This window comes from Rhamphochromis longiceps, linkage group LG18, assembly GCF_057381845.1.
Source record: "Rhamphochromis longiceps isolate RC_006_pf linkage group LG18, R_longiceps_female_GT1.1, whole genome shotgun sequence".
Taxonomy (NCBI): domain Eukaryota; kingdom Metazoa; phylum Chordata; class Actinopteri; order Cichliformes; family Cichlidae; genus Rhamphochromis; species Rhamphochromis longiceps.
In genome coordinates this window covers 5,932,074-5,944,272 of record NC_140574.1, presented here as the reverse complement: position 1 = coordinate 5,944,272, position 12,199 = coordinate 5,932,074, and the positions used below count along the sequence as shown (strand labels likewise).

General features: G+C 37.3%; 1 protein-coding gene across 1 annotated transcript in view; it reads left to right on the top strand.

The window, feature by feature from the left end:
• Positions 1 to 7,602, top strand: part of LOC146647594 (vasoactive intestinal polypeptide receptor 2-like) — a 91,673-nt gene extending 84,071 nt beyond the window's left edge. Inside the window, exons 11-13 of the mRNA XM_085389488.1 lie at positions 524 to 653; positions 752 to 793; positions 1,996 to 7,602. Of these exons, the coding sequence (XP_085245614.1) occupies positions 524 to 653; positions 752 to 793; positions 1,996 to 2,166 (343 nt within the window). The 3' untranslated portion in view covers positions 2,167 to 7,602. The remainder of the gene's footprint in view (positions 1 to 523; positions 654 to 751; positions 794 to 1,995) is intronic.
• The last annotated feature ends 4,597 nt before the right edge of the window (positions 7,603 to 12,199 follow it).

The window sequence follows — 12,199 nt, the reverse complement described above, 5'->3', positions numbered from 1 at the left end:
AGAACCCTGGACAGCAGATGCAGCGAGTTATCTCAATTCAAGAGAACAGTTCGAGCTCAGTTTTAAAAAAGTCCGACAGGCTTCTTTGTTTATGTCCACATAAATCTGTGACTTTCCTCCATTTGCGCTTTGAACTGAAGACACTTCAGTGAGAGATGAAACGTCTTCAAGCAACTTCAATAAGTCCAGACGCTTTTCTTTCCAAGCTCCTTAGATCTTTCCACTATTTCACTGCCTCACATTACCATTGGGTGTATTTTTATGTTTAACACTGAGACAGCAGAAAGAGTGAATACAGAGGCTTGTTTTTACAGGCTGCAAGGCCCAGGTGAGCAGAGTATGGTGAAGTATGTTTGGACCACCTACAAAAGAATCCGTGTCAGACGAATTAGGCACCCTAGTCATCCATGTTTAACTGATTTATTGCATCGGTCTTGTAATTAACAATTAAAAGAAACACTGCATCATGTCTTATTCTTAAATTGTATCATAAAATAATTGTATATGACTGTTTCTCTCTCAGGAGGCTGGCCAAATCCACACTCCTGCTGATTCCTTTGTTTGGCATCCACTATGTGGTCTTCGTGACTCTCAGTGAATCCATCGCAGAAGATTATAAAATATTTTTTGACCTTGCCCTTGGATCTTTTCAGGTGCTGAACAAGTGTCTTTCACCTTATTGATCCTTTAAAGCAGCGATTCTGAAACTTTTCTGAAAAAACTTTACTTCATTAAGTGTTTGTTTTTTTAGGGTCTGGTCGTGGCCATTCTCTACTGTTTCCTGAACAGTGAGGTAAGTTATCAGGTGAACTGATAAAATACAAAGTATGGATTTAGTCATTTTAATGAGCAGCCAAATTGATTAAACAGTAAAACATTTGAATGAAAGTGATTTCTGTGAGGCAAAATAGAAAATCTATCCATGAATGTTTCTATACTCAACTGATAGTGTGCCTGTTTTGCTTAATTTTGTCAAACTTTCATAGAAACATTTAATAAATTACATTTGTTGGAGCTAAAACGTGTTTTCCTTATATTCGTTTATTAAAAAGTGTTTAAAATTAAAATCTGCAAAGTGTTGATTGCTGAGTGTCCTCCTTCTATCTGCCAGTCAGACTCCATTCATTAATAAACTTAGCTACACTGTGTCAACTGAATTTGTCACACCTTTTGACTTTATGTAAAATCATTGGATGTATCATGATGTGTTCCATTACATTATCATAAATACTGGTGAGTGGTGAATTTGACAGATGGAGGAAGTTCCGCTCAATCAGTTAGAAGCTGCCCGGGATCCCAAATAATTACTGTGCATGTAACTGATATGTGTGATTAATATTTGGAATGAGGTAGTGATTGAACTGTAGCAAAGTTTTATGTTCTCCATAGATACTCATGGAGAATATGAAGAAAAACAAAGATGAATGGCAGATATCAAAAAGGAGGAAAGTATTTATAGATTTAAGATGCCACTCAGGCAATTTGATCAACTGGATACAAAATAACAAGGAAGCATCTTTTCCTTGTTCTTTTCCTAAAGTGGAAGGTGCTCATTGATGCAAATGCTGAGAAAGATTTTCTAAATTTGGTCTCACAGCATTCTTCTTGCCACCATTCTGCAACCCCGAGCTCCAACTGAAACTGGGGAATGGGAAACTGAATTTTCCACCAACTAAGCAGGCTGATTTATCCTGGCTTATATAAGATGATCACACAGATAATCAGACATAATCATGCCAAATGTTGCTGGACCAAATGGATCAAATTATTTACACACACACACACACACACACACACACACACACACACACACACACACACACACACACACACACACACACACACACACACACACAAGGCTGTGTCTCCCATTTTTTAGTATCCCCCAGAAGTGGCAGATGAGATGCATTGACTAACTGGATCAAGTTTTTTAGCTATATTGGTGTTTAGTTGATCCAAATGATTAAATTTTTTTTATTTTACCTGTTCCTGAAGGTTCAAGGTGAGCTAAAAAGAAAATGGCGGAGCATGTATCTGAACTGTCGTCTGAGCAGGAATCGCCACAACAACACCTTCGCCTCCAGAAACGGTTCACAGCACATGGTGCAGTTTCACAGCAACTCCAGAACCCAGTCCATTCTGCAGACAGAGACCTCGGTGCTGTGAGAACACGAGGTCTTTGACACACAAACAAACATACAAAAAAATGCAGTCTTAAGATTGACCTGGGTCCAATAGTTTTACAAAGTTATTAGGAAAATACAAAAAAGTAGTACTTTGAAATGAAGTACCACAAGGGTGGGACCTGCACATCATTGTAGTGCAGATTTTGGTTTTAGCTTTACAAATCTCTGCAAGCCTTCAAGTTTCTCATTAGTGGATCAAAAACTTTTCAGATCTGTCCAGTGAGGTTTACTGTGTTTGCTGCTAAGAGCCTTTTTTTTTTTTTTTTTGCAGTCTTTATGCTATGATGTCTGCTGCGTGAGCAGAGAAAAACATGTGCAACGTCCTTAAACTGTTTTACCTGGAACTTTGTGCACAGATGAGATATAAAATGTATATACTTGAATGTTGCATGCATTGAAATCTATATTTTTGAACAAACATATATGTGTAATAGAAACAGCATGATCTAGGTGCTGCAGACTTTAAATTGGCTCTTGCAAAAAATGCAAAAAAAACCAGAACCATTTTTGCTGTCTTTAACAGAAAGCAAAACAGGTGATTGTTTCAGTATACAAATCTTTATATAACTGTTGCCTGCTGTGCGATTTAACACCGCTGGTAATACTGTGCTGCAGTCTTACCAGCTGTCATTTCGGAGCCATGTTGTAAAATATAATAGATTGGCTATGGGAAACCTTGCAATACTTTTTTGTTTGATACTGACCTAAAATTCATGGTAGCCGTGTCAGGATTTAGTTTCCAGAACGTGCATGCTGTATGCAATAACGCAGCAAAGTGACAGTCCTGTCATTAAATCCCGCAAAACTACTCACCTTAGTTCTTTCTTATATGTTTTCAATCCTTTTCCATGTGCCTCCTGTGTTCTCCCAGCCTTATCACAGGTGTCTGTGTGAGTTTGTTCCTCACCCTGTTTCAGTTTAATCCCTGCTTTGAAAGAATGATCTTAATGTGGTCGATTTTAATTCCAATCTTTTTTAATTTCCTATTCTCATTATTGTCTTGATTGAGTCCATCTGTTCCCTCTCCATGGTGTTTGTCTTAGAAAAATAGACTCTTAGCCTCCAAATGTTCTCCTGTTGTTTGGTGCTCCTAGCTGGCTGTCACTCTGTAAAGCACCTTAAGTTATCAAATTCCTGATTAAAGCCTCTTGTGTTTCGCCACCCTCCTGTCAGTTGCTGTTGTGTTTGCATACTGGGTCCTAATGGGAATATTTCCAAAAATCTGTGAGAAATGCTGGTGTCCAAACCCAACTTTAACACAGCATTTGCTTCCAGTACCAAGTCATTGTTGTTGCCTTTTTACCACAGCTGTCTCCAAACCCAAATTTGGGCATATGTTATCCCTTTTGGAGGCCATAGGTAGTACATTTATTATCATTTAAATAGAAAAACTTGGTTATGTAAATTTAAAAAAAAAATAAAGTTGTAAAAATTGATTTGTAAATATTTTTTTAAACATTAGGTTTTTACTTCTAGTGTCTCTAGCTGTTCTTTTAATAAGCTTCTCCTAGTTTTTTTTTCGAACCATTTCACATAAAGGTCAGTTTTAATGATTGATTTTTTACAAATATACAGGGAAAGGTGACAACTTGTCACTTCAGTGAATCATTTACTAGTCCACAGTGGCCACACCCACCCATTTGATACTTAAAATTACTGGTAAGAATAAGTCGAAATTTTGACCCAGGTCAGCACATGAGCTCAGTGTTTCTGGGCTTATGGTTAAAAACAAAACAAAACCATTGGTAAACACAGGGTTGTTTTGTACCAATTTTAATCCAAACTGTTCTCCAAAACACTTTCATTTTAATGCACAGTCAACAAACTGCTGTCACTGAGAAGTCCTGAGCATGCTCCAAACTCTTCATCCATGCTCTGATGGTTTTGGCACAGTGCTCGGTGACCTGTTCTAAAGACACAACACAGACGAGCACTTTAAAGATGTCATTTAATTAACAAGATGACGTGTTCGTGAGAGCCTGTGTTGGGAAATAATGTTGTCTTTAAAATTACTTACATAAAAAGAGGTTTATATGATAGAAATTCGCTTCAAAACACATTTAATGTGTTTCAGCAGAAGAACCTCCAGGCTGTCACCACTTAATGCAGAAGTGCCTGGTGGATACAAGTAACTATGAAATGTTTTACTTTATGTTGGTTTTATTCATGCAACCAGTGTTTTGTGGTAGTTGCATGAAATCCTCAGTGTTTGACTTTTTTTGATTGCTTTTGGTAAACGGCTGTTAACGTGTGATTTCTTGTAGATTCTAATTGTATATTTTGTCAAGACAAAACGCGAAAAAATGAAAACTTTTGCTTTTTGCAATGTGCTATATTTTTCTTTAACATGTTGTATTTAATGGTCAGCACAATACAAAAAGTTCTGGTGACACTTGATTTAAGGCATACAGAATTATTTTTAGTAGTTTCCTCTTCAAACCTTTAATTTAAGTGTATGTGTGTGTCCCTATATTTTAAATCAGCATTCAGTTCTTGCGTTGTGTCACAAAATATAGTTAATAAAATACACATAAACATCGAGGTAAAGTCATACTTGCAGCAGCAAATAATCTGGTCCATAAAATTTGAAGAACTTAGAAGGAGATCAGATATTTGTCCAAACTTATTTCAATGTGTTTTGCAGGGTGAACAACACTGAGGCAGAGATGAGTCTTGAAATTTCTGTTTTGTTTTTAAAGCGATTATTATTTATTACATTTTTATGGTATCCTCTGCATATCAGCAGATGATACAAAATACTATATATTACATTACTAGTAATGTATGATGCTTTACTCTTTCAAGAGTTATTTTGGGGATTTTATTCATGCTTTTATTTTATGGGAACTTATTAGACAGACAGGGAGATGCCTAAAGAGCAGACTTGCAGCATGGATTCACTGTCTATGGTGCAAATGGTGCTTTGTTAAAAATTTGGAAAGGAACAGAAAAGGAAATGACAAAAAAAGAGGGGGCAAAAAGATAAAGCATGTTTGAATAGTATAGATAACGACAACTGTGTTCTTCATGGTAACATGTCTTTGTAGTTTCTTAGTAATCCACTTCATGGTAGTTTTAAGTACTTGGATTTAGTTACCTTGGATTACTGGATTACTTTTTGGTTTGTGAAGAAATATCATCCCTCTGTTTCGTCATTGTCATCCACCTACAACCAGTCAGATGCATGGTACAACATAAAGAGCCAGCTCAACAGGACAGACTCATCTGTGTCTGTGACAGGAGTAAAATAGGCCGTCTGTATCTCCTGTAAACAGTTAGCACTAAACAGAGGTGGCGGCTTAAAACACTAGGTCTCAGTAACCTAGAATGCAGTCTTAAGAACCCCACCAGGCAATTCATCCCACACTCCCAACTCAACCCAACAAGCGTCTTGAAAGAGAGATGAAATGTCCTCACACACCAAAACAAAAACACAGCAATCATTTAGTCTAAGATATTCATTAACAGTTTTAGTAGCAGGTGGGTACAGGTGTCCATACTAAGGTTTTAGCTCAGCTGCTGCTGATTTTGTCAAAAAATTATTTGGTCCTTAAACAGAAACTAAATAAGTAAATGTTCCCACTTAACAAGCTGTACCTGGTCATGTTTAAATAACGATTTAAACAAGTGATCATCTATTGAAATCAATGTCGATTAATTTAACTAAACAACTTGTTTAATTGTACAGAAATTTCAGTTGTAATTTCAAAACAAAGCTGTTGCCTTAATGAAAGTGTTACCAAGTACCTTAAAAGATGTCACTATGTTACTCAGTGTGTCATTTAACATCTATGTGACTACAAATGATTGAGAGTCTACAAAACCATATACACCACACAGTGTTGACTTGCCGAGTGAATTCATATTTAATGTTGACTGACGTGATGCTACGAATCATGTCGCCTGAACACATGTATTTGTACTTAGACACCATGAATGTCATGCAAAAGATGATTGATAAAGGCTACCATTGTAAGCATTGCACTGTGTGAATGTAACTCTCTGGAAATTTGCATTTTATTTAATATTGCTTGTTTGTCTGTCCCCTCAATGATAGGAACATGATTTCTGGGTGGTAACATTTATTACATTGAAAATTCTAGACACTTGGGCCAAACTTGTTTGCAGTTCAAAATCATTTGAAGTCACTGGGGTTGGTTTTATCCATTTCTTCCTTAAACTAATCTGAACCAAAACCATTCAAAAGCTTGCAAATTGTGTAATTATCATCATTACTAATACCCTCAAGTGATTCAAAGACTCTGAAAACTACTTTTAAAATCTTTGAACCCATTATAGTATCTACACCAGCCCAGACCTCGAGAGCTTTGGTCCTGCAGATTTTAGATGCATCCCTGCTCCAACACAGCTGAATGAAATGGTTGAATTACCTCTTCAGCAGGCCATCAAGTTTAGCAAAGGCCTGGTAACAAGCCAATCATTCGATTCAGTTGTGTTGGAAAAGGGATGCATCTTAAAGCTGAAGGAGAGTAGCTCTCGAGGACTGGAGTTGGAGACTCCTGATCTACACAATCTAAAGCGTATCCCAGCAGTTGGTGGCCCCTTCAGTGCTGATACTGTCTTCATCTCAAACAGGAATGAGCCTAGCTGTATAAATGTCGTGGAAGCTTTTATTCCACCTGAGAACAGTAGCTACTGGCCTTATTATAATTTATTCATTTTAGAGTCTGACTCAAGGCCAGTTCATGGTTTCCATGTTGAAGAGGCCACATAGCCAGCTGTGAGGAAATTCATGCACAGCCCAAATTTTGGGTCCTCAGAGGGAAACAACGGAATATGTGCCAAAAAACTTACATAAAAACCTGGTTTTTGCACCACATAAATTTCCACCATGTATATTTTATTGATGACACTTCCACATCTTGTTTTTGGTTGCTATTTGTGTGTGTGGTTGTGTCTGTCTCTTCTAGCAATATTGCACATAAAAAACAGGTTGTGCACCGTTACACCATCAAAGGTTAAAATTTGATGTGTTGGCTTCTTCAGCTCACACAAAGAGTGTACTTTATGGTATCCATTTATGGAATACTACATTTTATAATGAACTTTAAAAATATCCAGCCTTCACCATATTCACGATAGACTCCTTTGCTAGTGCACATGACATGTTCAGATCTGCTTGTTTGAGTTTAGTCCGCAGAAACCATGAATTGGTCTTTACCTTTACCTGTTTTCTTATTTGGTACCCAAATAAGCAGGCAGTTCTCCATTGTGGTTCACAAAGCCCAAAAGAAGATTCCTAAAATGTGTTAAAGCAGTCTCTCCTTCAGCACATTTCAAATGTTGCAATTATTATTATTTTTAGCCTGTTGAAAACTCTTTTGCAGCTCATTGTTGATTGATGTGGTTGGAAATTAGTGACTGTTTTCTTTTAAAAGACATCCGAACATGTGACAAGGACATTGAAATGGAAGCACAGCTTGAATGAAAATTAAAAAAATAAACAGATTCTGTGCACTGCTTTTGTTGCTTCTGGTTTATTTAGTCTTTTATAAAGTTTCAGCGGTTGAAGGTTGATCAGAACAAAGCAAAAGTTGTTTAAAACAACTTTGGTTTCTCACAGTGGACGCTTACTAACCTATCAAGTAAACACATCATAACAAGCTTATGAAATCCTGGGTTACACTCTTTTTCATATATATATTTAGTGCAAGGGTTATTAAAATTCTAATTGGGCATACTGTCTTGATGTCTTGGAAATATCAGAAGCTAATCCAGACTGACGGACTCAGTTCCTGCCTCGTGTTGGTGAAGGTATGTAGTCTCGAACTGCTCTTTTATACGTTGCTAAAATCTGAAAGCTGCAATGAAGATGAATGTTTGTTTGAGTAATGATATTATTGTCAAAACAAACAGACTGTATCGGTGGTCCAATCATCTTACACAATGCTGTCTAACAAATGTCCTTTATCTGCCCTCTAATTAGGATGAATTCCTCTCATCAGATAAGAGAAAAACAGCATGGGCAGTGAACTGTGGTCACTCTGACTCCTTAGCTGAAGTTCACATGTAACAGATTTTAATTAGAGTAATGCATCATGGATTTCATCTCATGCTTCAGACACAAATACTGAATTCTTTCAAAGAAATAGAAATATTAGATCAATAAAATGGAAGAGACATATTATGCAAATGACATGATCTTTGCCATGACTTGTAATATATTGTATATTGTGTTTGAGGAACAGTCGTGAATAAAATTTCTACCAATATGTGGTTGCTTACAGTCAGAGTAAAGAGCCGTGTTGCATTGATTCGATTTTTTTTAACATTGCTTAAAAGGTTTAAAATTCAACTGAAGAAAAGTCCGAATGTTCTGCTTTAAGGACTTTTTGAACTAATTAGTGTGTAGATTACACGCTTTAGTCGAAGAAACTAGTCGTGAATACAAGTGCCGTGCGCTAAAGTCTTTTCAGCTGATTTCACTCACCAAACTGGATCTATTGATCATGTTTGGATGACTAAATAGCTTATATAAATTTGTCTGGGTGGTAATGAAGAATAAACACCACAGCAGTATGAAACATCGACTGGGCCAAAATGACGTCTGCAGCTACATTTACAAACTATTAAATGCCCTGCAGCTGTGCTGCCTGAGCCCCGATGAGGTTTTCCGATAAGTGCTGCCGGTTTCAATTAACAATCCAACATGCAGGACCAGACATGCATTCATGTCTGTGAGTTAAATAAAAGCAAAGTCACAAAGATGGCACTGTTGCTTTATGCAAACTGGACTAGGCATTAAGGAGCTATGATTTAATGTGGGCTCAAGACCTTTGATGAATAGACACAAAAATCTGATAGTTTTGTCCAAAATAATGTCAAAAAACTTTATTAACACAGTTAAATGCCTGAAAACTTTTCTAAGGAGCTTAGAAAGAAAAGTGTTAGGACTTATTTAAGTAACTTGAAGACGTTTCACCTGTCATCTGAGAAGCTTCTTCAGTTCTAAGAGCTATTGGTGGAAAGTCCCAGATTTTAAGCCTATGGGAGTGTCCCCTAGAGGGTCATAGACCTGCTGATCCTCTACCTAATCACACAAACCAAGGTGTGAAAACGGGTGTAGGTCACAATCAGCCAAGGATTCAGGTGAACCAATTGGTAAAACCTAGCCCCACCCTATCATGTGATTTCCTGAGATCAAATGACCCAGGATGTGAGCGGTTGTAAAGGCGTCTGGGAAGGGATCCCAAAACTGGATTATAGATGTCAGACAGTTGGTGTCGTAAGCCTCCGCCTCTGTTCAAAGATGGTCATTCACAGTCTTTCACACCATCTGTCTCTCTGTCCAACATGTGAACATCTCTGTCTCAGTTGCTCCTAGAACTGAAGAAGCTTCTCAGATGAGAGGTGAAACGTCTTCAAGAAACTTAAGTTAGTCCAGACGCTTTTCTTTCCAAGCTTGTTAGACTACCATGACCTGGATGACGGAGAACCTTAACATAGTCTGACAACTTTAATCCTGAAGATGGAAAAAAGAACAAAAATTGAAAAAGCAATGGTGTAAGTTTAGATTTTTAATAAGCCAGCCACTTTATTAGTGTGTTTCTTTCTCTGTGAGAATAGGGAACAATTTTTTTTGTTTGACATACGGTGTTGTACTTTAAAATAAATATAACTTGACCTAATGCAGAGTGGGCTACTGTTAGGTTAGTAGTCATCAGTCTGAGTTTTAGTCTGTTAATGGTTTTGATTATAAAGCGTGCCAAACTTTATACTTTATACGTCAGACTGTAAATGTTGGAGGAAGATTAATTTCCCCTTAACCATAGTAAAAAGCCAGTGTGATGTTGGATTGTGTCGATATGTGAGTAGCGCTGCTGATTATGTGGTTCATTTGCACCTAGTGAGTGGGAGAGTATTTCCAGTAATGAGAAAGCATCTGAAGCCAGATGTTCCCTGCAGTATGAGAAAGGGCAGCCATGAAAAGCATCCAGGCATGATTTTCTCAAATTTTAAAAACAGCTTCAGGATTCCCCAACCTGCCAAATCCCACTCTAATACCTGGCTATGAGGGTAAACAGAGTTATCATAAATATTGCATTTGTATATACCAAAGTCCTTCTTGAAGCACGTCTCAGCACTCAGAAGCCATTGTGGACATCCTTTGGTGATTAGACTGTGCTAATAGCGAAATAAACAGAGCAGGACCCATAATTTTCATCTTAACTGTCACAGGAACATAACTGCTTAAAAACTGCATTAATCAAATCTGATTGAAACTGTGTTAGAAGTCTGGAAATTTTGTTCCAGATATTTTAAAGCTAATTTCCCCTGTATGCTACTTAAACTACACGTGCAAACATGCCACAACACTGATTTAATTTACCGTGAGCATCATGTCTAACAAAACACCAGTGTTAAAAAGATAATGAACTACAGTTTTACAACTATAACTTCCAAAAATCCCAGTCCTATTAAAAATGAATGACTCTTAGCATCAGAGATGGAACATGCATGCATAAAAAGAAACATATTTAGGCTTTTAGTAATTTCCCCGTGTTTTCTTCACTTTTATCCATTCTCATGTCTTCTTGACGTGCTGGCTCTTTTGTCCTTGGAGCCCAGCCTTGAGGAGGCGAGCTGGATGTTCAGTCATCTCTGAGAAGACGGGCTGCCTTGATTGGAGCTGACAGAGTCACTTGAGGCAAAGATGCTGCTAATTGAGAGGGAACAGGCTGGCTGGATGAGGGGGTCCCTGTTAGGGTGATGACTGAGCACTTCACATCGCTGGTTGTTGTGTATGAAAACTACGGTCTTCCAGAGGGGGAAACTGACTCTTTATAACATTTTCTTTAGCTGGCAAAAATGAAAATAGGAGACTGAGGAAGTGAACAGTGTTAATCAAGGCTGTAACGTAAATGTCAAAAACATTCAACCCTGAAGATATTTAACTGACTCCTGACATTTAATAAACTGTAACTGATACAGATGTTTAACTGTCACAGTGTAATTTTAATATATATATTAAGTGTAATATATATATTTAGCCCACATTGTGAATAGTTGAGCCTTTTACCATCTTTACCTCTGAGAAACTGCCTCTTTTAAAAAGCTCTTTTTATATCCAATCATGTTAATGACAAGTTAACAATCAATCTAATTAGTTGCAAATTGTTTCTTTTTTTGTACCATTTACTTTCTTTTTAAATGCACCAGTCTTTTTTAAAATAGTGCAATTTCTCACTTTTGTTCTGTTTTCTGTGTTCTATTGTATATGAAATGCAAGTCTGTGAGATTGCATTCGATTCTGTTTTTATTTCTTATTGAGTTCTACTTCCCCACTATCACCTGGTATTACAAATCAATGGGAAAATGATTCTGTGCTGCCTTGAACTGTGACTGGACTAAACACTTTCGGAGGGCATGTTTTAGGGTGGACCTATCTCATAAATAAGTGGTTCTTGGTTTCCCAGTAAGAACTGCCCCTCATTCATCACATGTAGTTTCAAAACATGATGATGACAGAAGAAATGCTCAGCTTGATGGATGGCATCACACTGGCTGTATCCATCTTTTACACACCATACAATCTACCCCTTATTCTGATAACCCCTGGTCTTCAGCCAAATTCAAGCTTAAAACGCCATCATAGTGCATAACTTTAAAACCCTTTCAAATCCATATTTAACTTTCTTGACAGATAATTTATGCCACTTAATGAAAACTCAGACATGTGCAGGCTTGGCCTTTTCTCACGTCTTGTGTGAATATGGATCATTCCTGTTTAAACACATCTGTTGCTTTTTGTGCTCTGTTATTTGGATCATTATTCTGCTATGTTGTCCTACAATTGTATAATGCATGAAAACGTTATTCCTCATGGATGGAATCACTGTAGTAAGATGGTGTCACTTTCTCATTCAGTTCCTTCACTCAGCGATCCACTTGAATTATCCCGTGGCCACATTTCAAACGGCATGTTTTCAAATTAGCAGTTGGTTAACTAGTGAGAAACAGATCAGTGCGCATGAGGAGTCAGCCATCTGGCT